At 42.6% G+C, this 26,622-nt stretch overlaps 1 protein-coding gene across 1 annotated transcript; it reads left to right on the top strand.

The window, feature by feature from the left end:
* On the top strand, positions 1-26,359 carry ZBTB34 (zinc finger and BTB domain containing 34). The gene is made up of 2 exons (XM_025261694.3): positions 1-82; positions 19,769-26,359. The coding sequence occupies exon 2, from the start codon at positions 19,779-19,781 to the stop codon at positions 21,297-21,299; it is 1,521 nt and encodes a 506-aa protein (XP_025117479.1). The 5' UTR covers positions 1-82; positions 19,769-19,778; the 3' UTR covers positions 21,300-26,359.
* The last annotated feature ends 263 nt before the right edge of the window (positions 26,360-26,622 follow it).

Here is a 26,622-nt window from a genome sequence, read left to right on the forward strand (position 1 = left end):
GGAGCGGCGGGGACGGGCCTGGCGCCGGCGGCGGCGGAGGGGGCGCCGCGGGCGGGCGATGTGAGCGCGGCGCTCTCGGCAGGTGAGGCGCGCCGGCGAGGGGGCAGCGGGCAGCGGGCGAGGCGCGGGCGTAGCCGGCGGGGTCGGAGGCAGTCCCGGGCCGCTGTCCGGCTCGCTCTGGGCGCGGCGGGGCTGGAGCCTCCGCGCCTGGTCAGTCCGGCGGGTGGGCGGGTGGCGCGGGCTGGAGCCGAGGCCGGGCGGGGTCGGGAGGCCCCGGGCACCTGCTCCGGCCAGGCGCGCGCCCCCGACGGGCGAACCCTGCTTTGGCCCCCGGTGTCGGGAAGCTGCTTGCGGTGCTGAGGGTCGAACTCAGCCAGCTGCCCCGGACTCCCCCAGCCTCCGCCCTGGGCGTCTGGGGATCTCCTGCTTCCGGGCTCCTCGGCCCCGGGGGGCGCTCCCGCTTTGTACCGGGAGGCCGGATGGTTAAGTCCCCTGGACAGCCGTGCCGGGCCGTGGGGTCGGCCCTGCTGGTGGCTGCAACCGAGCCCCTGCCCCCATGCCACCCCTTTTCTCCAGGTAAACAGGCGACGGCGCGTCGTGCTTGGCCCTGGACGTCTCCATGGTCACTCTTGCCCTCGGAAGGTCCTGCCATTACGGAGGGCTGGGCTGCCTGGGGGGTGTCTACAGTGTCCTTCTAAGCTAGGCGGCTTGTGCCTTGGGGCGTCAACAGTCTGCGAGTCTCAGGCTTGAGGTTTCAGCAAGCCTCTTCGATGTTGGACCTCAGATTCCCACTTTGATCAGTGAGGGTATTTAGATGAGCTCTGTAGAGACGCTTCCAGTTCTGTCAGTCTATATATGTCTGAAATTGGAAGGGATGTCCCTGGTTCAAGATACTGGGCAGTTTCACCGAAGAGTTTGCAGATCTGGACTTTTTAGCCACTTAATACACTTGGTTTCAGACAGTCTTTAAAATGAATCCAAGAAGCCTTTCTAAACCTTGCCTTATCGTAATTCATCCCTCGCTTTTGTTCCTGGCAGGAGTCAGTCACGTCCTGCAGAGTTTTTGCACGCACAAAATTTTTTGTTGTTTATATCTGCCCATTTTCCCTTTGTTCCCTAGTCAGGCCCTCTTTGCTTGACATCTGGATTATTGCAACAGCTTCTTAACCCGTCTCAGACTTCAGAAGTACCCCCACCTCCCCCACCCTTCCTTTATGCTAATGCCAAACTTAATGTTGGAAGTCAAAAAAAGAGTTGAGTGCTTGCTTATTAAATGTCAAGACGCTGTTCCATGTGGTGGGGTAAAGTGGAGGCACACTTACAGTCTCCAAGCAGCTTTACATTGGGTGCAAAGACTCTACCTGTGCAAAGGTGACTGATTTGATGAGAAAAGCCTGTGAGCTGTAGAATTAAGAGGGAGGAGGGATGGAGGTCACTGTAGGCCAAATGGTCAGGGAAGGCTTAGTGAGAGTGGTGGCATTTGAGCTGCCTGTTAAAGGATGAGTAGGTCTCAAGTAGGAAAAGAAGAGTCAGGTCCAGTGATCCTATGGAGTTAATGAATAGACCAGTCTCCTTGTGGAGAAGGGTGCATATAGGAAGGGATTAGAGGAAAAGATTGTCTGGGCTGGTTCCTGAAAGAACTTGAGCACTAGGCCAAAGTTGAAACCATTCTGAAGTCAGTGGTGAGAGGCCAGAGACTAGAGGTCATGATCATTTGCAGGAGGGGAAGGGAGAGGACATCAGGGGCCAGGACATCAGCTAAAAGGCTATGGTATCTATACCACTTTCAGAGTCGTCTGCCTGCCACAATTGTGTCCAGTCAGTGCCCACCCCGTCTTTTCAAGGCTCTCCTTGGTTTGGCCCCTGGTTGCCTCCCTGGACCTTATTCACTGCTTCTCCTCCCTGTCTGTCGTCTGTCTCCTGCAGAAGCGAGTTTGTGACTGCCTCTAGGGCCTTGCTCCTCTAGTTCCCCCTTCTGAAGTACCGGCCTCCTTTTTCTTCTCTGTGTAAATTCTCCATTTCACTTCCTTCAAGCCCCTGCTGAAGATATACTTCCTCCAGAGGGTGTTCCCTGACAGCCCTACCCCCATCCATGCCTTTGTGGCACTCAGAATCTAAAGCACAGGACTCAGCACTTGTTCCTTGGTTATTGAACTTGCTCTTGTCCCAGTTGGAATGGGTGTTTTTGGAGGGCATTTTGTCTTAATACTTATCTAATATTGTAGTTGTACTTTTATAACAGGTATGTAAACACTTAATGGTTTTTGTTGGTAAATGACTTATAAACATTTTTTTGAATCCCCTCTTTTTAAAGGAGACTTTTATTATCAGTGTTCTCTGTCATATGTCATTTATGTCTAATGCTGCTATTTAAGGCAGGTGTTTTCAGCTTTCCTTCTTTGAGTGCAGATAACATAAAATAAATCTTTGAAACATTAAAATATTTGCTCTTGATTATGGGAAAAGAAAAAGTCATGTAATTCTTCAGTGGGAGGTTGTGGGGAAAGAACATGAGCTTGAGCATCAGGTCTGGATTTGAATCCCAGCAGGGCTCTTTACTAGCCATGTGAGCTTGGACCATTTATATAATGTCTTTGACTCTTGTTTTCTCGTTTGTAGTGTGGGGATAATAAAAGCCATTTCCTAAGGTTCTGTGGATTTTGAAATGAAGAAAAAAAGTATGTGAAGGAGGTGGCAAAGTTTGTAGCACTTGGTAACTGCTTAGTAAGTTTTCATCATCATCATTATTGTGAGGTGTAAATGTATCAAGGTGGGGACATGCCAGGTTGCTGACCCTCAGTGTGTCTACTGAGCTCTGGGTTTCTGCATGTCTCTGGATCCTCATTCTGCCTTCCAGCTGAAGCAGTTGTCAGAAATGTCTGTATTACGAATCTGGAATGCATCATTATGTTTTATTCCCATTAATTTCCATCTTTCTCAAGTGTGAATTCTGCTTCATGTTTTTCAGACTTCTTGATTGTGTCCATTTAATGTTTTGTAGCTGACAAACTGCTGAATTTAGCTTAGTGAAGCTCAACTGATGTCAGTTTAATTTCTAATGGTTATTTTCTGGTTGTATTCATGGCATGGAAAACCTCATGGAAGAAAGCGATTCAAGGTGAGCTTTTCTAATCCTTTCAGCATAAGAGGTTCGGACTTAATCTATTTCCCAGGTCCAGTGCCCCTTGACATGCCAGCAGCGTGCAGATAAGATGCAACTCTTTGACTTGATTGGGTTCTTTGCCCCAGGAAAGCATATTTATTCGTTTTTCTTTTCTAATTTTATTTATTTGGCTGCATCGGGTCTTAATTGTGGCATGGGGATCTTCGTTGTGGAGCTCGGGCTTTTCTCTAGTTGTGACGAGGGCTCTAGAGCTCAGGCTCAGTATTTGCCATGTTTGGGCTTAATTGCCTTGCGGCATGTGGGATTTTCCTGGACCAGGGATTGAACCCACGTCCACTGCATTTCAAGGCGTATTCTTAACCACTGGACCACCAGGGATGTTCCTTATTTATTCCTTTAACTGAAACTAATGTTTCTATTTCATGATAGGATTTTAAACATCTAATTGCCCGCTTCATAGAAGTAAAAATAATGGACTTTATGCAGAGAAATGGTTGCAAAGTACAAGAAATTGTAACCCCTTAATTATTACTGTGTTGGTGTAATGGTGTGATGATACAGCCTTAAGTGAGAATTTTTTTTTTCCACTCATAGGTGATCAGTAAGGCTCTAGCACCAATAAAACCCCTAATTCTCACCACTGTGCCTGGATTAAAGTTTTCCTGTTATAGGAGAGAAGAATCCTGGTTTTGGAGACAGTCAAATCTAGGTTCAAATCCTGGCTTAGCCATTAGTGAGTTGGGATGAATTGGGAGAGGGTCTTAGTTTCTCTGAGTGTTTATCCATCTGTAGAATGGGTGCAGCTGCAGAGTCTGTTTCATGGAGTTGTCATGAAGATTCGGTGAGCAGGTAGAGAGCTTACTTAGCGTACAGTACACAGGTGGAGCTCAGTGACTGTTATTGCCAGGCAGGTTACAGAGTGCATTCCTACCTTGCTTGGAAAGCTCAGAAGAAGCTTCTGATGTTTTGTACTGACTGAAAGACAATCCCCACTGTCAAAGCACACTGCGCTCTCAGAATTAGTGTAGCTGAGCAGACTTGGAGAATGTTAGCGCCTTGGTAGGAAATCTCACAGTTTGGATAAAAATGTTCTTTCAGGCTCACATGAATTAATGCAGTAAGAACTCTAGACTTGTTTTCTTTTAAATTAGGATGAGTGCTTCATGAATATCCATCACGGAATGCCATTTTATTTATTTTTTTTTTCTTGCGTTGGGTTTCAGCAGCACCACAATGTTTCAGGCAGGCCTGGTGTTTTTCGGCTGCTACTTTCTGAAGGATTAGATTGTAATTCATAACAGCTCAATTTTAGTTTTGACCTAGACCCAGGCAGAAATACCTAGGAAAGTTATTTTTATAGTGTTGTTACTGCCATTTCCACGCCTGTTGTCCCCAGTGCTCCTCCTATCTGCAATCTTTTTAATAACTTTTTGTTTAAGAATGAAAACTAGGGATCTTCAGGGTCTTCAGTGCCTGATGAAGTCTAGCTTGAGTTGTGTCTCCAGTATCAGCAAGTGACTGAAGCCAGCAGGTGCGAATCTGGGTTTGGAATCATGAGCATCTTGATGCAGAATAATGGGTACCTCCTGGTGCCTTAAACAACTTCCAAATTTGTAACCTTGCTTTCCTTTCTTGGAAGTGTCACTGGGTATTTTTAAATGAAGTAGAGCAAATGAGAGTGTTTATGGGTTAGATGGGAGTGAACTACCTTGCTAGATTTTTCCTGCTGGTGAGACGATCCTACATCTCTTGGGTGTTCAGCAGGAAAAGTTGAAAGCTGAGCCACCAGCTTGGTTGGGGTTGCTGAGGGCCTCCCTCTGCTAGACTCTGGGCACACAGTCACTGACCGCAGAGAGCTCACCCCCGGGGGCGTGCACTCAGCAGCACAGCCGGCTCAGAAATCAGCACATCGCAATTGCTTAGGTTTTATACTTTTACTTTTGTTCATGTTGTCATTATGGGGAAGCAGTTCCTGGACTTTACCCAAGGATTTTGTCGAGGGGATTTCAAGACTCATGTGGGTATTTTGCCCAGGTGACGTGCAAGTGTCTTTTCTTATCTTTAGGTTCTCTTTGGAATGGGTTAGCACTGTGGAAAGATGGCACTCGTCTAGGTTCTGGTTTTCATCACTCAGTTTCCTTACAGCTTAACAAAGGACATGATGCAGAATTGTGTTAGTTCAGTGAAATGGCGTGTTGGAGGGAGGATAGATGTGGATGTTTCCTCTTTCATGAGATACCATGTTACAGTAGGAGCAAGTCAGTTCTCAACTGTCTTTTCTGTTTTCTCTGTCTGAGTAACCACGTTAGCACGTGGGTCCTTGGCTACTACAGTTTTGGTTTACTCCCAAATGGTTTATTGGTCAACTCTGTTCAGTTGCCCAGAGGGCAGCCTAAACGCAGCTTGTCTGAGGCAGAGCTAACTTGCCTTCCAAAGTGGATAGCATCCCTCAGTCTCCACGTCCTATTGAGTCCTTCTTTGGACTCGTGTTCAAATTGGCAGCCACCACGATCCAGTTTGAGATTTCCAGTCTGGTATTCAGGGACGTCCATGTTCCCATCGTGGCATTCCTCTTTCCCTGGTCACTCCTTGTACCTGGGGCCTGCCTGGCCACTGCCCCAGACACCATACATTTTCGCCCTGCTGTTCTTTGATTCTCCCAGACTTCTGCCTGGAGTCTTCTTCCTGTTCCATTTGAAATGCAAAGTCCTGTTCAAATATTGCTTCCACCATGAAGTTTTTCTTATTCTGTTGGATTAAAGATTTTTCTTTGATCAAAAGTAATCAGTCTTGTCATTGCTCTCTCAGTTCTTTGTTTCTGCCTCTGTAATTGTCTGCTTGATACAGTAATTATCCATTTGCAGCCTATCTTTCTCTAGATTCTTTGGTTTTAAAAATTACATCTTTTTAGGTAGAATCCTATAATGTATCTTAAAAAAACTTTTAGTGAGACTAATACAGCTATATGATAAAAAATTCAAAAAAGTATAGAAGTCTGTTCCCCTTTCTTCTTCCCAGTCTGTAGTCCTCATTCCCAAAAGTCACCAACATCAGTGGTTTCATGCGATTCCTTCCAAAATCGGTACAACAGCATATACTTGTTCTTTTAAGAAAAGTACGTGAAGGAAATCAGATATGTACATACATATTTTTTAATATCTTGTTGTTCAGTTGCTCAGTCGTGTCCAGTTCTTTGCGACCCCCCATGGACTGCAGCATGCCAGGCTTCCCTGTCCTTCACCATCTCCCAGAGTTCGCTCAAACTCATGTCCTTTGAATCGGTGATGCCATCCACCTGTCTCATTCTCTGTCATCCGCTTCTCCTCCTGCCTTCAATCTTTCCCAGCATCAAGGTCTTTTCCAAGGAGTCGGCTCTTTGCATCCAGTAGCCAAAGTATTGGAACTTCAGCTTCAGCATGAGTTACTCCAATGAATATTCAGGGTTGATCTCCTTTAGGATGGACTGGTTGGATCTCCTTGCAGTCCAAGGGACTCTCAAGAGTCTTTTCCGGCACCACAGTTGGAAAGCATCCATCCTTCGGTGCTCAGCCTTCTTTATGATCCAACTCCCACATCCACCGTTTTGGCTAAATATTAGAACTCCTTTTCAGGTCAAAGGATACAGATCTGTCTCCTCCTTTTTTTTTTTTTCTGGCATGTGGGATCTTCCCCAACCAAGGATCGAACCCATGCTGCCTGTAATGAGAGTGAGGAGTCTTAACCACTGAACCTCCAGGGAGGTCCTGTCTATTCTTAATGTCTGGGTAGTGTTTCATTGTTGATTGGGTTTTTGTTTTTTTGAACTAGTCTTCTCTCCATGAATTTTGAGCTCCTTTCCCCTCTTTTTTTTTTTTGCTATAGTGAATAAAAATGCTCAGCAGACATCCTTGTTTCATATATCCTAATATGCTATTGTAAGTACTGTGTATTGTAGGCTTAATTCTTAGTAGTTAATTGTGGACTAAATAGTAAATGCTCTTTATATCTTGATCAGTGTTACCAGATTATCCCTAAGGATTACACCTGCACATGTTTTTTAATTAATTTTTATTGGAGTATAGTTGTCACATTTAAAAATGTGTGCAGGCCTGATGGGCCAGGAATGGTATGTCACTGTTTCTTTTTGTAATTCACATTTCTCGATCACGAATAAAACTAAACATCTTTTCATATGTTTTTTGATCACTTTTTCTCTTAACTGTTCATATCTTTTGCCCCTTCTTCCATAGGATTATCTGTGTCAGCCCAAATCTCTTTGAGTTATAACATAAATTAAGGAATTTGGAAAGTAGCCCTTTGTCAGAGGTGCGTGTACTTTCCCTCAAAATGTCGTTTATCGTTTGGCTTCAATGGGGAGGGGGGTTATCATGCATTTCTGTGTTGTCAGATGTATTTGTGCTTGTCTTTGTTGCTTCTGGCATGTATGTCATGCTTGCAAAGGCCTCTATGTCTTTATTGTAAATAAACTCACCCACGCTTTTCAGTTATTTTTTGGTGGTAGTCACGTCGGGGCGGTGGGGAGGGGAGGGGAAAGGATGGTTAAGGAGTTTGGGCTGGACATGTACACACTGCAATGTTTAAAATGGATAACCAACAAGGACCTACTGTATAGCACAGGGAACTCTGCTCAGTGTTATGTGGCAGCCTGGATGGGAGGGGAGTTTGGGGAAGGACGGATACATGTGTATGTATGACTGAGTCCCTTTGCTGTTCACCTGAAACTTACAACATTGTTAATCGGCTGCACCCCAATACGAGATAAGTTTAAAAAGATGTTGTCATAAGACTGTAATGACATTAAATGGAAATAATAGGGCCCTTCTTACATGCCCTAGCGCTGTATAAGAAATGGGTAAGGGTGCAGTACCTTTGGAAACTTGGGGAGCTGTATTTTCCATGAATCAGGCGTTTTACGTGAGCCTGTAGTGATCACAGAGAAGCGCACTCATGGCCCTTTCACCTCGTTCGCTCACACTCAGTGGACGGAGCAGGCTGCGGGGAAGAGCAGAGTGGTGATGAACGGGTGTCTGTCCACCCTTCCCAGGATCAGCTGTGTCTATTAGATTATGGTCGGCCGGTTTCCCTGTCTTTGTGAAGTGGCTTTTTTTTAAAGCTCCTTCAGGTAAAATGTGTGTATTCCTAGTGAGCTTTGGACTCTTGGTTAGGGGGTATCATTCCCTTGTTTGTAACATTTCAGAACAGCCTCTTGTCCTGATGCCTGGGTGTGGTCCTGTGTTCCTTTTTTGGGTGGGAGCTCGAAAAGATTTCAGACAGCTTTACTCGCTAAGCCTTGTTGTCATATGGTCTTGCATCAGATTTTTGTTTTCTTTTCAGAGCGTGCGTGCACATTTATTTCTAGGATCCCTCTCCTTCACCTTTTACTTCAGGCCTGTCGGTCGAGTCTCCCTGGCTGACTTGAATGGTAATTGATGGGCCAGCACCTCTCCCCTGTGGCTTGTGCCCACACTGCCTCGCCGAGTGAATGGCCTCCCTTCTCTGGCTCTGCAGTCTGTCCTAGCTCTGCAGCCTGTGGTCGTGGGCTTCGAGCCTGCTCACTCTTGGCCCCGCGTGGTTCTGCTTGCCCTGGCCTGCGCTGGCCTTGCTGCTTCCTCAGTGCTTTCATAGCTGGCTTCCTCACCACTTGGTCAGTCCTGGGTAGCCCCTCACACTCTGCTTTTGCTTTGCTTTTTAAAAAAATGTTCATTTATTTGGCTGCACCAGGTCTTCGTTGCAGCACACAGGCTTCTCTCTAGTGGTGGAGTGCAGGCCCCAGAGCTTGTGGGCTCAGTAGTTTGTGGCTCCGGCTTACCTGCCTGTGGCATATGGAATCTTAGTGGTCCAGCCACGGATCGAACCTGTGTCCCCTGCATTGGAAGGCGGGTTTTTAACCACTGGACCATCAGGGAAGTCCCTGCTCTTGCTTTTTAAAGTCCAGTCTCAGTGCTGCTTTGGATTCTGTTGAACTTGGGCTGAACTTGTGTCTTCTTGGCAGCATGTGCTCTCTGTGACTTTCACCCTGGAATACCAGAAGGATCGCTTACTTGAGCCCGAGATTGGTGGGTTCTAATGAACAGAGGCTTTAGCATATAAAGATAGCTGTTTATTTAAAGCAGGTTAAAATCAGCCAGGGTGCAGGGCTCTGATGGGGAAGAGGGAGTAAAAGCTGTTAAGTGTGGAGGGCATAATATACCGCAGCTGGAGGGCCACCTGGGACTTTTTTTCTGTTCAGGGCCCTTCCTTCTACACGTGGCTTTGATCCAGAAAAGAGGGAGATTTTGATCTTGAAAGAGGGTGCTGTCGTAAATTCCTAGAACTAAGACTGCTCATTCACAGGGTATGTGCTCTTGTAAGTTTGGCAGGCGTTACTAAAATGCGCCCCTTTGCCTTCTCCACCTCCCTCCTCTTCACAGAGGAAGGAGTCAGAGCCCTGGGCAGCAGTGGGAGGATATTTGTCACCTGTCACTGTCCCTTTCTCTGGCCACCACCCTTGGGCAGGAGTGTAAGCTAGGTCGAGCTTTCTTTTCCTCCTGCCTTTTCCTCAACTCCCCTGCCTCCCTGAGTGGTCCTGCTGTTACCCTTGGGAAAATCAAACAAGGATAAGGGATTATTGTATAGGGGCTCTAGATGGCCAAACTTGGCAACAGTCCTGAAAAAGTTAGCCTCTTGGAGCCTCAGTTTCCTCACCTCTCAAGTGAGGGTGATAGTACCTACCTTCTCGTGGAAGGTCAGGATGATTCAGTGAAGTGATACATATAAGGCCTTTACAACTTGCTCAGCACGTATGGAGCATTCAGTAAATGTTGGTTATTGATAATGGTGGTGACGGACTTTCCCAGATATCGAGGGGAGGCTCAGAAGCGTGGTAGAAGATGGCAGGGATTCCCTTTTACAATTGCCGAGGCTGGTGTGGGGGTGGTTGGATGGATGGCAAGGCTGCCCACATCCTTCCCAGAACCCACTGTTTGGACCAGTGGTGGCGGAGTCTCCTCAGCTGACGTGGCAGGGGCTGTGTGCAAGGTGAGAGCTGCCTCCAGAGGTGTGAAAGGATTCCAGTGAAGGTGGAGAGCAGAAAGGTTTGTGTGTCCATTAGTTGAATGAGCAGAAGAGGATTATGAAGAAATAGAGGAGCTGACAATTTTGAACTTTCCAGCAGACCATTTTAACTAATATCCTCTTCAGGTATGTTTTTAAAAAGAAGTATTTCACATTCTTATCCAAAGTATAATTTTACAAACAAAACCAAAGTAAGTATTGTTAAAATAAGTGTTAATGGTATTGAAGAAAAATATCCAGTTTATATATACTTGTTTTTTAATTAAAATATAGCAGCGTAAATATCTAATTGGGGGTGGTTTTGTCATGTGTAGATGTGAGAGTTGGACAATAAAGAAACTGAGCGAATTGATGAGCAAAAACTGAGCAAAGAATTGATGCTTTTGAACTGTGTTGTTGGAGAAGACTCTTGAGAGTCCCTTGGACTGCAAGGAGATCCAACCAGTCAATCCTAAAGAAAATCAGTCCTGAGTATTCAGGACTGATGGAAAGACTGATGCTGAAGCTGAAATTCCAATACTTTGGCCACCTGATGCAAAGAACCGACTCATTGGGAAAGACTCTGATCCTGGGAAAGATTGAAGGTGGGAGGAGAAGGGGACAACAGAGGATGAGATGGTTGGATGGCATCACTGACTCAATGGACATGAGTTTGAGTAGGCTCTGGGAGTTGGTGATGGACCAGGAGGCCTAGTGTGCTGCAGTCCATGGGGTCGCAAAGAGTCAGACATGACTGAGTGACTGAACTGTAATGGGACAGAAAGAGCTGTGATAAATCTGCTGAGTGAAAGAATACTGATTCTGATGTATTTGGTGAGTGGAATAATCAAATTCATTATTGTTTTCTGTAGCAGCTGCAAACTTAGTCTAAATGAAAAACAATATAAATCACTCCTCTGCATTATCAAAAATGAATTCCATTCCCCTATCTCTCGGAGTTGGGAGGAATCTGCAGTAAGCCTGTAACAAACTACAAGGCTGGGACTCTTATTTATCTTTGAATTCCCTTTGGTTATATGCATGTAGAAGATTGAAATTGAATATTTCCTATAAATGTAGAAAAATAATTTAAATTCCCAGTCAGTATGCCATTTAGTGATTGCAATTAAATCTAATACTTTCAGCACGTTTGACAGAAGGCTAATTTTCTTAATTTGCAAAGAACTCTGACAATTCAATAAAAGAGTCAGATATGGGCAACGGAGATGAGCAGAAAGACAAACAGAAAAATTGCCATTGAACACCAGAATAGATGATCTACCTCACTTATAATTAAGTCACAGCAAATGAGATGCCACTTTTAACCTGTCAGCGTGGCCAAAGTGAGAAACTTCGATACTTGTTGTTGGCAGTTATGTGGGGTACAAGCACTTTGTGCGCTGTTGGTGAAAGGGCAGTTGCTGCTGCCTCTTGGGAGATGAGTTGGCATTATCGATGGATGTGAAACTAACCCAGCAGTCCCTCTGCTAGGAGGAAATGCTGTGACCATTTAAATGGCTTCCTGCTTTTGGCATCACCTGGGGACCGACTGAGCACATGGTGACCGCTATCCGTGGAATACGAAGAAGCCAGAAAAGAGGATGAAGTCGAAGAATTTGCGCTGCTGTGAAAGGATTTTAAGGAGTATTAGATACTTTTTTTTTTGGCTGCGTTGGGTCTTCGTTGTGGCACCGTGGCCTTTTTCCTGTTGCTCAGCACAGGCTCCAGAGCACTCGGGCTCAGTAGCTGTGGTGCATGGGCTTTGTTGATCCTGTAGCACTTGGGATCTCAGTTCCCCAGCCAGGGATCGAACTCGCATCCCCTGCATTGGAAGGCAGATTCTTAACCACTGGACCACCAGGGTAGCCCCTTAAATACATGATTAAAAAGCAGCCTACAGGACAGTTTATGCTGATATGTGTTTATAGTTTTCTCTGAAAGAACACCCGCAAATGCTTCCCAGTGATTATCTTTGGAAGAAGAGACAGGAGGAGAATGAAGATGCCCACTTTATATTTTTCTGTACTATAGTTTGAAGTTTGACCATATGCATATAAGTTACTTTAAAGATAAAATTAAACGTTGATCTAACTTAGGTGTAGGCCCACTGTCATCCCATTCACAGGAGAGGTCAAGACCCTCGAGGAACCAGTGATTAGCCCATGCTGGGAAATGGCTAATACAGAGGATACAGAGGAGTATGGAGTGGAGGATTCTGCTTGAATTTGATGTCTCTCTAAGAAGTTCTGACTTCCGTTACTTCCAGACCGCTGGACCTGATAAGTCAGGCCTGGGTGTAGACTTGTGATTAGTTACGCCTTTACTCCCTTTGACCTGGTAATGTGACTAGGACTTAAATTCCCTGTAGTTTCCTTGTGTGTCAGTCTCTGAGAATCTTCCTCCTTGAGTTCGGGCTTGTTAGCAGCTTGAGGCGGGACTCTGAATGTCATTGTCACAGCGGAAAGGAGGTGTCAGTGTCAAGGAGAGAGTGGAGCGCTTCCTTTCTCATTTTGCAGAAAAATGGAATTCCTCTCTTAGGTGTTAATCGTGGGCTTTTCATTTTTCTCTTCAGTGATTTGCTTTCAAGTGCAGTTCTCTGCTTTCTGAGAAGAAGAGAAAAAGCCACGTAGAGGAGGAGGAAGCCTCATTGTGGAGCTGTTTTCAGTTTTAGACTATTTCAGAAATGCTTTTTTGTTTTCCTTTTTCTACTGGTTTTTGCCCAGGACTCTGTACCTTTTAAAAGCCTGAACCCACCTTCCTTTTGCCCTTTAATTCCAAAAGTCACTGTTTACACACCCTGTGTGTCCTGAAAATGCTGTAATGAATAGGTAACATTTGACCACTTGGCAGGTGCCAGGCAGTGGGTGTGTTCTAGAAGGCAGTCTGGTGTAGTTATGAGCCTGACCTCTGGCTCCAGACTAAGTTCATCCATTAGCACTGGGACCTTTGGCAAGTGTCTTAACTTCTTTTCTTCAGTTTTTTCATCTATAAAATGGCAACAATCATAGTATTCCCCTCAGATTGATAAGGGAAGTTAACATATGTAAGATGTTTAGCACGAGATAGGCACTCATTATACCTAAGCTATTATACTCATTCATCGCATGAATTTCCTTCATTCAATTTTACATCAGTCGTGTTGGATAATAGTTCTTCCACAAGCTTTTCATACAGAGATCAGGGTTAACTGATTTGTCTGCTGCTGCTAAGTCGCTTCAGTCGTATCCGACTCTGTGCGACCCCATAGATGGCAGCCCACCAGGCTCCCCCATCCCTGGGATTCTCCAGGCAAGAACACTGGAGTGGGTCGCCATTTCCTTCTCCAGTGCATGAAAGAGAAAAGTGAAAGTGAAGTCGCTCAGTTGTGTCGGACTCTTCGCGACCCCATGGACTGAAGCCTACCAGGCTCCTCTGTCCATGGATTTTCCAGGCAAGAACAGATTTGTCTGAGGCCACATAATTATTTAAATGTTCATTGTTGTTATTTTTATTAGAAAGTAGCACAGCCAGGATTCATAGACAAGTCTAATTTCAAAACCAGTTCTCTTTGTTACACCATCCTGTCCCCTAAAAAAAGTCTCAGTAGCTAATAACATTGATTGCTGTGTGCCAAGCATCCATTGTACAGATTGCTTCTTACATGTTTTCTCATAACAACCCATGAGGCAAAGACTATTACCATTAAGAAAAAAACAAAACAAAACAAAACTGAGACTTGGAAAAGTTATTAAGTACCTTGCCCAAGGTTTTATAAACGGAAATCCGGCATCGTTTGAATCCACATCTGACTCCAAATTCTTCCAATGAATATATTATGATCTTATTTTTTTTAAACTAGATGAAGTGCCTTACATTTTTTTTAATGCTACCTGTTTTAGATAAGCAATACATCCACATGGCTCAGAAGTGTTAAAAGTCTAAAATGATTCACTGAAAGCTAATGGGTCTTTCAGCCACTCTGCTATTTCCCCCTCCCAATAGGCTGTTTGTTTTTGTGCATCATTTCAGAAATATTGTGCTCGTATCTGTATATGTTGACACAGATATATGTGTTTTCACTTTGCTTTGTACAAATATAGTATCATATATACTGCTCTGCATCTGATTTTTTTCATTCAGCAATATATGATAGTGATGGTTTCATAACAGTATGAAAGGGAAGTCGCTCAGTTGTGTCCGACTCTTCGCGACCCCATGGACTGCAGCCTACCAGGCTCCTCCGTCCGTGGGATTTTCCAGGCAAGAGTACTGGAGTGGGGTGCCATCACCTCTTCCTTATTTATTTTTTTGGTTGTATAGTAGTCTTTAGTATGAACATATCATAGTTTATTAGTCAGGCTCCTCTTGATTAGAATTTAGTTTGTTTCCAGTCTTTTGTCATGAACTATGCTGTAATGAATTCCTAGAGCTAAAATTGCTCAGTCATGGGGGATCATTTGTAATTTTGCTGGATACTATTGAAATGCCCTCCATAGTGTTTGTACCATTTTATATTCCAGTGTCTGTCAAATTATCATCTAGTTGGGATTTTAATGTATATGTGTGTGTGTGTGTGTGTGTGTGTGTGTATATATATATATGTCATTCCAAGAAATGCATGTTCACTATAGAAGTTTGGATCATACAGAAAGATACAAAGAAAGTAAAAACATCTTTACTGTTTCATTAATGTAAATGTTTTGTATATATTCTTTAATATTATCTATGTTTATTTAATATTTGTAAATACATACATACTTTTAGAAATATCCTTCTTTATATTCTGTGATCACCTGATTTTTGTAACAGCTTTGTTGAGGTATAACTTACATATAAAAATGCCCATCTTAAGTATACGATTCAGTGACTTTTTTAGTAAACTTAAAAAGTTGTCAGACTATCATCGTAATTCAGTTTTAGACCATTTCCGTCACCCATAAAAATCCTTCCTGGTCATTTGCAGTTGATCTGATTTTTTGCTGTGTCACTATATATTTATTCAGCACATTTTTACTGAGTATCCACCATGTGCCAGGCAATTATCTGGCAGATGGTTAATATAACAGATAAAAATTCCTACCCTCATAGTACTTGTATTTTGTGGAACTCTGAATTCTTCTTTAACATCATTTTAGTAGTGACTTGGTATCTGGTATATAGGTGTGTCGCACTTGAATAATCCCCTTATCGTTGAACGTTTATTCAGGTTGTTTCCATTATTTGCTTTGTAATTGAATGTAGTTATGAGTAAATTTTTGTGCCTTTATTCATGACTTTTTTTTATGGTACAGAGTGCTAAGTCGAGAGAAATTCCCGTTTTAAGGCTTTTATTTGCTTACCAGAGTATATGAGAGCATCCCTCTTCCTATAATCACAGCCTACTGAGTTGTGCTTTTAAAAGCCTGGGCAATTTGAGAAAGAAGAATTGTGTCTTGTGTTAATTTTTATGTTTTGGCTTATTGATGAAGTTGTTAAGCATTTTATCCCTACATTTAAAGGCTATTTTACTTTTTTTTAAGCATCTGTTCATATTCTTTGCTCACTTTTCAGTTGTCCTATTTGGCTGTTATTAATTTGTAAGAGTTTTATAATTCTCTGCCATGGATGTTATATATTTTTCATAATTTATCTCTTTTATGATAAAAATATATTTTTTAGATGTAAAGAAGTTTTTATTATACTTAAATAGTTAAATCTCCCTTTCTTCTGATATCTGTCTTTGTGTGCTCAGAAACGCCTTCTCAAAGTTATTTTTGAGTGTGTTGTGAAGAAGGGATCTGACTTTATTATTATTTATTCATATTATCCAAGCAGCATCTATTTCCAGAAGCCTTCCTCTGTCACTGATGGAAAGTGGCCCCTGAAGGCCACCCTGGTCTGCTTTCTGCCGCCTCGGCCGCCCACGTGTCCTCTGCCCGTGCTCCTCGCCCTAGCTGTGCCTCCGTGCTCCAGCACGTCTTTCCTTTCCGACTCAGCCTCTCCTCCTTTGTGCGTGTGACTCCTGTCTGGAAGACTGGACCATTTCCCTGCAGCACCCCCCAACATCTGGCTAACCTTTACTCTTCCTTGAGGTCTCAGCTGAGATATCATCCTTCTATCCTCCATTGTGAAAGATCTTACAGCTCTTACCACAGTTTACAACAAAAGAATTGAAGCTCACCTGGGTCCCTAGTGGCAAGCATACTTTTATACAGTGTATAAATACATACACTCAGTGTATATTTACAAGATGAATGAATTATAGCTTACTCATCCATTTTGACATCTGTGTGTTTGGCTGCAGTTTTCTTTTTCTATTATTTTTTCAGTGTTTATTCTTCTAGATCTTTGCTGCCCAGTATGGTAGCTACTGCCCACTTATGGCTATTGAGGACTTGAAATGTAGTCATTCCAAATTGAGATGTGCTATAAATATAAAATATACATCATGCTTCAACGACTTAGTATGACAGTATGAAATTCTAAGAGTGTTGTGGAAATACCTATGTAACCTTGAGTAAGACCCGTCTCTTGTATCTCAGTTTCCTAATCAATAAAATGGAAATAATAATGGGAAAAAAAAGACTTAGTGTGGAAACAGGAATATAAGATATCTCATGAATAACTTTCTAATGTTGATCTTAAAATGGTAATGTTTTAGCTATATTGGGTTTAAAAAATGGTTTAAAGTTTATATTTTTACTTTTAAACAATGTTAACTGCAAGAAAACATTACACATGGCTTACCTTGTATTTCTGTTGGACAGCAATGTCCTAGATGAATTTTAAAATCATTTTGTCAGATTTCTAATAAAATACCCCATTGAACTGCATTATATTTATAACCTAACTTGCAGGAAATGTGTTCATCTTCATAGGATCAAATCTTCCCGCCAGAAGTGTGTGTGTGTGTCTTCATTTGTATGTGTTTTTGTCTTATTTAAGAGCTAGCGTTTTCTTCTTGTAGATCCTATTTTTTGTTTATCCCCCAAGTGTTTTATAGTTTTTGTTACTGTTGTTGGTTGTAACTTGTCATTAGCTTACTTAACCGGTTTTTTATGAATAATAATTTTTGGAATCCTCCTGTTATTAGATCCTGATTCTAACAGATTTTTTTTCAAGCAGTTCTTTTGTATTTTCTGTGTAAATAATCGTATCTCCCTTGAAGAATAATTTCACCTCCTCTTTTCTAAAGGCTATATGCCTTAGTTTTCTCTTGGTGCTTTGCCTGGAACATCAAGAACAATGTTAGGTAAAAGAAGTAGTGGGTAGACAACCTTCTCGCTTTGCAGGCATTAACAGGAATTCTACAAAAGTGTTTACCAGAATGTGTGCCTGGGAACACTGATTCTTTGGAATATTAATATGTGTACCTTGAGAGAAGAGCTTCATGGTTAAATAAGTTTGCAGACTGCTGAGTTGAATAGAATTCTTGTCCATAGGACTTTGCAGATGGGTTATTATGCTAATATTTTTAAGTCCTAGGAGGTTGTGATGGTGAGCTTGGGGCTTATGTTCTACTAAATACATTTTGGGAAATGCACATGTGTTTCCTTTTTCAAGGTGATATTGCCATTGGTTTGCAGTAGACACTTTATTATATTAAGAAAATATTGTTCTTGCTTTACTAGCTTACTGAGTATTTTGTTCCTTACTTTGAAAGTAATTTAACTTTCTAAAATGCATATTCAACATAGAACTGATACGGCCATATGGTTTTTCACCTTTGACTTATTGAGATTGCAAATTATATTTGTGTATTTCATAATATATAGCCATCCTTGGAGAAGGAAATGGCAACTCACTCCAGTATTCTTGCCTGAAGAATTCCATGGACAGAGGAGCCTGGCAGGCTACAGTCCATGGAGTCGCGAGACTCGGACACAACTTAGCGACTACAGAGAGCCATCCTTACACTTGATTATAATATATTATTCCTTTAATGAGTTATTTTTGCTAATATTTCCTTTAGGATATTAAAGAAAGTCTGTTTAGTGAAGTCTCTTTACTGAGGTAAAGTTGACAGTCGTCTTTATGCTGTTTGCCATTTCCTGGTATCAGACATATGCCCTATGAACAGAGATGCTTTACCGGTTTGAGCATGCATCTAGAACAGTGTGAATGGCCTGAAGGTCATTTGTGCTTTAGCACTTCTGTTTCTTTTTAATTTAATCCTGCCAATTTTTGTTATCCTAAAAATATATTTATGCCACTCAGATTTCAGATTGATTTCAATCATAAATCTAGAATAAATAAGGGTACAGGATTCCTCTCTAAAATGTTTTAACAAATTCTGATGTGATTAAAAAATATTCTAATGTGATTTATCACACTGATGGATATTTTTCTGAAGGAGTCTTAAATTTAGTTGCACATTGTCTTATCTTAAAATTTAAAACTTTGTCTCTGTGATTAAATACTCTTCTATATTACTTTTTTGTTTTCTTTGGATTTAACTTATTGTTCCTTTTCTAACCTCTTAAGTGATTTTATTTTTATTCTTCAATGATAAAAGTGTTGTAAGGCATTGATATTGCCTGTTAAAATTTGTTATTTGAGAACCCCAGCATTTCATTGTGAAAAATATCAAGCATACAGAAAAGTTGAATTTTATTATACAACAAACAACTGTATACTGAATCTAGATGCCACACTTGTTAACATTTTGCTCTGTTTGCTTTATCACGTATCTATCCAGTTCTTTTTGGATGCATTGTCAACTAAGTTGGACATATAAATAAATTTCATTCCTAAACCCTTCTTACTGCAGATTTGATGTGAGTTTTCTTATTTTCTAAACAGCTTTATTTCTTATTGATTTTTCTCTTTGATTCAGTACTTATTCAGGAGGTGTTTAAATTTCTATTGATTGGGCTTTAAAAACAGAAATATAAATGTCAGATCTAATTTGGTTGTGGTCAGAGAATGCAGCCTGAGGTCTACACCTTCTGTAGTTTTGAGTAATCAGAGCTGTGGATTCTAGGCAGGGGGGCAGTTAACATCATAAGCACTGGCAGAGGATGATACACTCCTGGTATGTCCATCACTCTTGCTCCTACCCTCTAAAACCTCTTCACTGAAAGAGATCGAGCATTGCTCTATGAATTACCGACCCCAAAGGAGATAAAGGTGTGTAGAGCTGAAGGGGAAAAAATGTACATCAAGACAGCAACTCAAATTCTAAACTAAAAAGGGCTTATGCTCCATTCAGTGTATCCCGTGTGCTGTATACTTGAAAAACACCAGTTGAAAGTATGCACATAAAGCAGAACATTTTAAAAAATGAATATACTTATCTTTTACAGAGTACTTCAACTCCTCAAAGGTAGGTGAAACAGGAAAATATGTTTCTCAAAAGGATACCAAGTTCTCAATTAGAGCAAAGATGGCCCTACTATATGCAACATGTTTTACTTCTATCAAGATGAAAGGCAGCTAAGACTCTAGGCTGATTGATCATTATTTAGCTTTAGGTGAATTAAATGAAGACATGAAGGACTGAAAATAAGTAAGAGGAAAATTGCTCAGACATACCCTAAGATATACAGTAGCTACAGTGATGACGGTGGTGGTCTTTTTTGTACACTTGTGTTTATACGGCTTGTACTTAAGTGAGGAGTCACTGGTGAATTATGAAACTCTCTCTTTCCTCAGATTACGCTTCATGACAGTAGAAATGGACAGCAGCAGTTTTATTCAGTTTGATGTGCCCGAGTACAGCAGCACCGTCCTGAGCCAGCTAAACGAACTCCGCCTGCAAGGAAAACTATGTGACATCATTGTCCACATTCAGGGTCAGCCATTCCGAGCCCACAAAGCCGTCCTCGCGGCCAGCTCCCCCTACTTCCGGGACCATTCAGCACTAAGTACCATGAGTGGCTTGTCAATATCAGTGATTAAAAACCCCAATGTGTTTGAACAGTTGCTTTCATTTTGTTACACTGGAAGAATGTCCTTGCAGCTGAAGGATGTTGTCAGTTTTCTGACGGCAGCTAGCTTTCTTCAGATGCAGTGTGTCATTGACAAGTGCACGCAGATCCTAGAGAGCATCCATTCAAAAATCAGTGTGGGAGATGTGGACTCCGTGACCGTCGGTGCGGAAGAGACCTCGGAGAGCCGCAACGGAGTGAAAGACAGCAGCTTCTTTGCCAACCCGGTGGAGATCTCCCCGCCATACTGCTCTCAGGTACGGCAGCCCACCACAAGCAGCGATCTTCGGATGGAGACCACACCCAGTAAAGCTCTGCGCAGCAGCCGTTTACAGGAGGAAGGGCACTCGGACCGAGGGAGCAGTGGGAGCGTCTCCGAGTACGAGATCCAAATCGAGGGGGACCATGAGCAAGGGGACCTGCTGGGGAGGGAGAGCCAGATCACCGAGGTGAAAGTGAAGATGGAGAAGTCCGACCGGCCCAGCTGTTCCGACAGCTCGTCCCTGGGAGACGATGGGTACCACACCGAGATGGTTGATGGGGAACAAGTCGTGGCCGTGAACGTGGGTTCCTATGGTTCTGTGCTCCAGCACGCCTATTCCTACTGTCAGGCAGCCTCACAGCCGGCCGGTGGTGTATCTGAGGCGTTCGGAAGTCTGAGTAACTCCAGCCCCTCCAGATCCATGCTGAGCTGTTTCCGAGGAGGACGGGCCCGCCAGAAGCGGGCCCTGTCCGTCCACCTGCACAGTGATCTGCAGGGCCTGGTGCAGGGTTCCGACAGCGAGGCCGTGGTGAGTAACCCGGGCTTCGAGAGCAGCCCGCGGGAGAGGAGCGCGCGAGGTCACTGGTACCCATACAACGAGAGGTTGATCTGCATCTACTGCGGCAAGTCCTTCAACCAGAAGGGAAGTCTTGACAGGCACATGCGACTCCACATGGGAATCACGCCCTTTGTATGCAAGTTCTGCGGGAAGAAGTACACGCGGAAGGACCAGTTGGAGTACCACATCCGGGGCCATACCGATGACAAGCCGTTCCGCTGTGAGATCTGCGGGAAGTGCTTCCCTTTCCAAGGCACCCTCAACCAGCACCTGCGGAAAAACCACCCCGGCGTGGCCGAAGTCCGCAGTCGCATGGAGTCCCCCGAGAGAACAGACGTGTATGCAGAACAGAAACTAGAAAACGATGCCTCGGCCTCAGAGATGGCCCTGGATTCCCGGATGGAAATTCACACGGTGTCCGATGCTCCTGATTAAGATGGTAAAAAAAAAAAAAAAATAGTGCACCCACGCAAAGCACATTAATCAATGCCTATTTGTGATTTGCTTTGTTGTCATCTTTGGTTTTCCCAACCATCTGGAAATCTCTTGGTCTCTTGGCAGTTTTTCTAAGGTTTCTGGAAGGAACACTCCATGGTGTTTATCCTTTCCCAGCCCCCCCCCCCCCCCCCCCGCCCTCACTCCCCCAAGGAGCTCAAAGCATGAAGGGCAATGTATCCAGGGAAAACAGGCTGACAGTATTCCTCTTTGGCCAAACTCTTCATCCAAAATCTGCCAGTGATTTAGCTATGCCAACTGGTCGACCCTCTGTCTCTGCCAAGAGGCATACTCTCTCATTGTGTGCACTGGCGCCAGTGCATTTCCATGGAGAGAGACTGGGATGCCGTCAGCTGATACAAATGGGTAACCTTTTCTAATTTAAAATTACTTTTAGGGGGTAGTTAGACAATTTATATATATATATAATAAAGCGATTATTATATATATAGTATATATACATTCTCAAATTTGATTTTATTCTGGTTGAGGTGAATGTAAGAGGAATATATAATTTAATACAATGTGAACAGGGCTTTGGACTCTGTCTCGTCCCTACCTAATATGTTAGGGTTTTGCCCCTTTATTTCCCTTATGGAAGAATGTTAATAGGTTTTCATATATATATTAATCATTGTGTCCAAAAGCAAGCAAAGCAAATCACAGTGTTCATAGCTCTGCTTCATAACAAACACATAAACCAAATGCCATAAAACGTATTCAACTCTAGTTGGAAACCATTTGGAATTTTGTTAGTTATCCAGTTAGGTAAGCTGGATGACCCGTGGTGCTGACCTTTTTACATAATGTAGTGTTATATTAGCCAACCCCAAAGGAGCAGTGGTTTTCAATGTTTTTACTGGCCTCTGAATCTACCTTCATTCCGTACTGTAGAAACACACACACCAGGTAACTAAATCGAATCACTCTACCGTGAGTTAGTACTCGCAGTAAAGGAAAGGAATTTGTAGTTCTGTCTACAGAATTCTCCAAGCAGTGTTGTGGTTTTTTTTTTTTTTTTTTTTTTTTTAAACCTTCTTTCTCTTTTCAAACAGCCAGTTCAGGTGCACAGCAACTTTTTCTACATGCAGTTCCCAGGGAAACTGCAGAACTTGGAATTTGTACTTTTTGTAAAGATATACTCTATGGGAATTGCAAGCAATATATCTATCTTAGTATTGTGTGTGCTGACAAGAGCCTCATTGGCTCCCCCACTCTCAGTGTTTCCTGCTTAAAGAAACCAACAGTTACAAAGCCCTCTAAGACACTCTGTGTGTCACCAAATCTCTGTGTGTCACCATTTTTTTGGTCACGTGGTGCTATTTTTTATGTTGTGTATCTTTTAGGTCAGTATAGTTGTAGAAAATGTGAAATGTAGTGGTAAAAGTGAATTACAATTTTTTTTTTCCCTCTCCTGAGTTTATAGCTTGAAAAAAAGACCTCAAAAGCATGTGCTGGCAAACACATTACTGTATTTAAAAAAAAAAAACAAAACCTGAGTCCTATTTGGATAATGTTTTATTAGTGCTTGAGGAAATGTCTTGAGTTTTATATTTTGTTCACCCATGTGCTTCTGGTATACAAAACAGGCTCTATAAGATTGCTCTGGTACTGTATACTCCAGCAGAGAGTAATGTGAGCGATTTAGTGTTGAGTTTGTGCCATGGGCCGCTGGTAAAATATCAGCACTCCAGACTCTTCTGCTTTGAGAACCTTGGCCCTGAAACTCACAACCAGTGTGTCTCCCCGGGAGAAGAGCACAAACCCCCTAAGAGGAAAAAAAAACAAAAGTGAAATCTCAGAAGCAAGGAGTTAAAAGGAATACAGAAATAGATGTTTGCCGGTTTCCCATGCTTTTTTGGCTCTTAAAATACCAAGAATGGAGTTGGGGTGGGGGAGTGTTTGGGGATTTTTGTTTTGTTTGGTTTTTTGGTTCTGGGGGGAAAAAAATCATTCAGGCCCTTGTGTGTGACCGCCCCCCCGGGGTGGTAGCTGTGCAGTAGCATCTCTTCAGCACAGGGGGTCTGTCCACACGGCGTGAGCCACCACGCTCCACATCAGTGTTACTACGTCCAGACACACGCGAGTCCTGCTGCTCGAGGAGCGGCTTCTGCTAACCGGGTATATAGTATGCCTTTTCCTGTCAGACTGCCTAAGTCCGGGGCCTGTTCTCTCCCTGAAGCACTTGTTCAACTCCTATCAAAGCCCTGTGCCTCAAGGGGAGGCTGGACCCCCAGTGTTTACCCACTTAAATATGTTCTGGGGTTTCAGGTAAATGTTTGTAATTTTTTTTTTTCCTTACAAGTTTGGTTTTGATTTTTTTTTTTTTTTCCTTCAAAGAATTAAATGCAAAAAATTTGTGTTGTGATACAAATTAAAGTTTGTGACAAGAAACACCCAAATCGAGGACATAAGAGGTCAGGCTCAGGGAAGGAACCTCCTTTTCACTCAGGCTTGGGGCCTTCCTCCTGAGAGGTCTCCAGAGCATTCTGTGATACACGAGACAAGTGAGGAGGGAAGGCACTTGGGGCAAGCGCCTCCAACGTCCTGGTTCTTGTCACCGTGTCCGTCTTAACCTTATGTACATGGAGTTCTTCGTGTGTGTAAATTTGTTTAACTGGTTTGAGTTTACCAAAGAGTGACTTATCCAAAATTGTCTTTGACAAAAAAAAAAAATCTACATTGCTTTGATTGTACAGTTCAGGTTCAGACATTGTAATGGGACTGTTAAGGGGCAGAAAAATTGATTGCGTTTCTCTCGAGTAATGATTCCACATTTTGCAAGTTCCACTTGCTCCCATTCACGTTGCTAACACTTTACCTTCTCCACTGCTAGCAGTGCTCAGAACGAATTCTCAAGCCATAACCCAGTACTGTAAGGTTCCACAGGGCTCCGCGGGAGGCCGCGCGCAGGCCAGCCAGAGCTGGGCGCCGTGCTCCTCGGTGCGCACGGCCAGTGAAAGCTCAGCTCCGTTCAGACCGGGCAGCAGCAATTAATTGTGCCTTGTCACATGAGGATGTGCCAGGAGAATTGACGTGACCACAACAGAAACATTCTCTCCCCGAAGTTCACTTCACGTCTCCACAGACGAAGTCCGCTGTGTAACTCTTTAGAGCGACTCTTTTTTTTTTTTTTTTTTTGGAAAGCGAAGTCCCTATTTCTGTACAGTTTTAGGTTAGCTGTTTCACTTATAACAAATGCAAAAACTTAAGACAAAAGTGATATGTGAAGAAGTCTTTTACAGTAAAATATATCCTGAATCCATATAGGTTCGTTCATAATTGAGTCTCTTCTTGAGCTACCTTTTCTAACACGTCGACAATGTGAAGACAGTGACAGCGTCCTTTCCTAGAGGTGTTTAACCTGTTCTTACAAACTGTGAAAACAAAGAATTTTCTACTTTTACTAATGTTTGTGGTTTTAAACAGTTATTTTCATTCTAATCAGTTCTCTACCCTCTAATTTCTACTAAAACTGTAAATACATTTAGAAATGATATTTGTAAATACAGTATATGAAGTCAAGTTAATTTTGGGGACAGTGGAGAACCTCCCAGTTGGCTCTGCCTTGGCAGTTTTGTTTTTTGTTGTTGCTGTGCTTTTTTTTTTTTTTTTAAACAGCAGAAAGGATACTGTCGGTTCACTGTTAAGCAGAATATACTGTAGAGCTAAATTGATAACTTCTAAATCTTCCAGAGCATGACTAGATGTCTTTTCTAATGATAGCAGTTATATAACCAAGTCTTTATTTGTCCCTTAGCCCAGACCATAGGCCTGCATATTTTTGTGTGTGGTTTTGTTTTTACTTTTGTTTTTATAGCCTCTAGGAAGAGTTTGCAGGAACACAAAACAAGGGCTGGGATGGGGGAAAATCATGGATGTGAACGAGCTTTACTTTAAAGAAATCAATGTATTTTATTTTAACAATGTTTCCATTAGTTACTGTGATTTTCTGTTTTGTTCTTTTGTTGTTGTTGTTATTGTTGTCGTCATTATTGTTAAAATTCTGTAATGGTTTCCTGTGAAGCCTCCACTGAAAGGGACTCAAATATGCAACACCTAAACTATTTTCCAAGGGCACATGCCCCTTGAATGGTGCTTCTAGACTGGTCAGGGTTATTTATTAAATTTTATATATGAAAGTATTGGGGAATTATGTAAATTCTTTATATGAAACTATCTAGTTCATAAATCATAGATTTCATATTACTCAGTGCAACTGAACTGAAAGTTCAGAAGAGTCATTCACATTGTTCGAAATTTGTAATGGTTGTCACACGTCACGTACGTCTTTTCAGTAAGTGCCAGAGTCTTTGCACTGTTTCTGCCCAGTGCTTGACTCCTCGGCCACAAGAGACCCTTTTCTCTCTGGTTCCCTTGGGTCTGGCACAGACAGGGCTGGTGTAGTTCTCAATCAAGTCCTGGAGTAAGCCTTGCAGCAGATTCAGTAAACAGACCTCTTGCTGCCCCCTCAGTGACAAGTATGCTGTGAATTCAACCTTTGGACTTGCTGCCCAAGCCTTTGGTTGCTGCCCTGACTCTAGTAAGAGGTAAGCATATGGTTTGTTCGAGAATGACCATTTTCCTAATGTGAAAACCATCTCTCTCACCACTTTGATTAGTAGGGCTAACATTTTTTTCCGTTATAAATGGTTGAGCAATTTGAATGACTTAACACAGTGTCATTATCTTGCAATATATAAACTGGTAACCTCACAACTCCACACTTCATCACCATATGAAGTAAATGAAGCTAGCTAAGCGGATGCTGTATCAACTCGTAACTTGCCATTAAGGATTATTTTATAGCATGAATTTAAGACTATTTATTCAAATGATATTTTACTCTTGTATTCATTTTGTTTTAGATTTGTGACATTGAATATTTCAGTGCTGCTTAATTTTGTTCTGAACTCTTGTTTCTTGCTTGTAAATGGCTTTTTTATGGTATAAAGTCAATGGAAATTGCTGTTTGTAAATAAAAATGCTGCTAGAGCAAATGTGCTGTGGTCTTCGTCTATATGTGCCCCTTCTGGCGTCCTGAGTTTCACTGGCCCTAACAAACATCCGCTGGTGTCACAGTTTCTGTAACCACTGTTTTTGAAAGGTTAAAATTTCATAAGAAGCTCTTGTGCCACTGTGGTGCTGGAAAGAGGAGAAAGAAGCAAATATCTCTCTGACCTTTCTCACGTGTGGCAGAGACTGGATTGCCAGGGGGCTGAGGTCTGCTCCCGAGATCTCTGGTGAACTTTTTTCCCCATCT

The sequence above is a fragment of the Bubalus bubalis genome, chromosome 12 (genome assembly GCF_019923935.1).
Source record: "Bubalus bubalis isolate 160015118507 breed Murrah chromosome 12, NDDB_SH_1, whole genome shotgun sequence".
Lineage (NCBI taxonomy): Eukaryota > Metazoa > Chordata > Mammalia > Artiodactyla > Bovidae > Bubalus > Bubalus bubalis.

Bases quoted from the DNA above. Each gene is read 5' to 3' on its own strand.
- ZBTB34 (XM_025261694.3), top strand. From the start codon at position 19,779: ATGACAGTAGAAATGGACAGCAGCAGTTTTATTCAGTTTGATGTGCCC.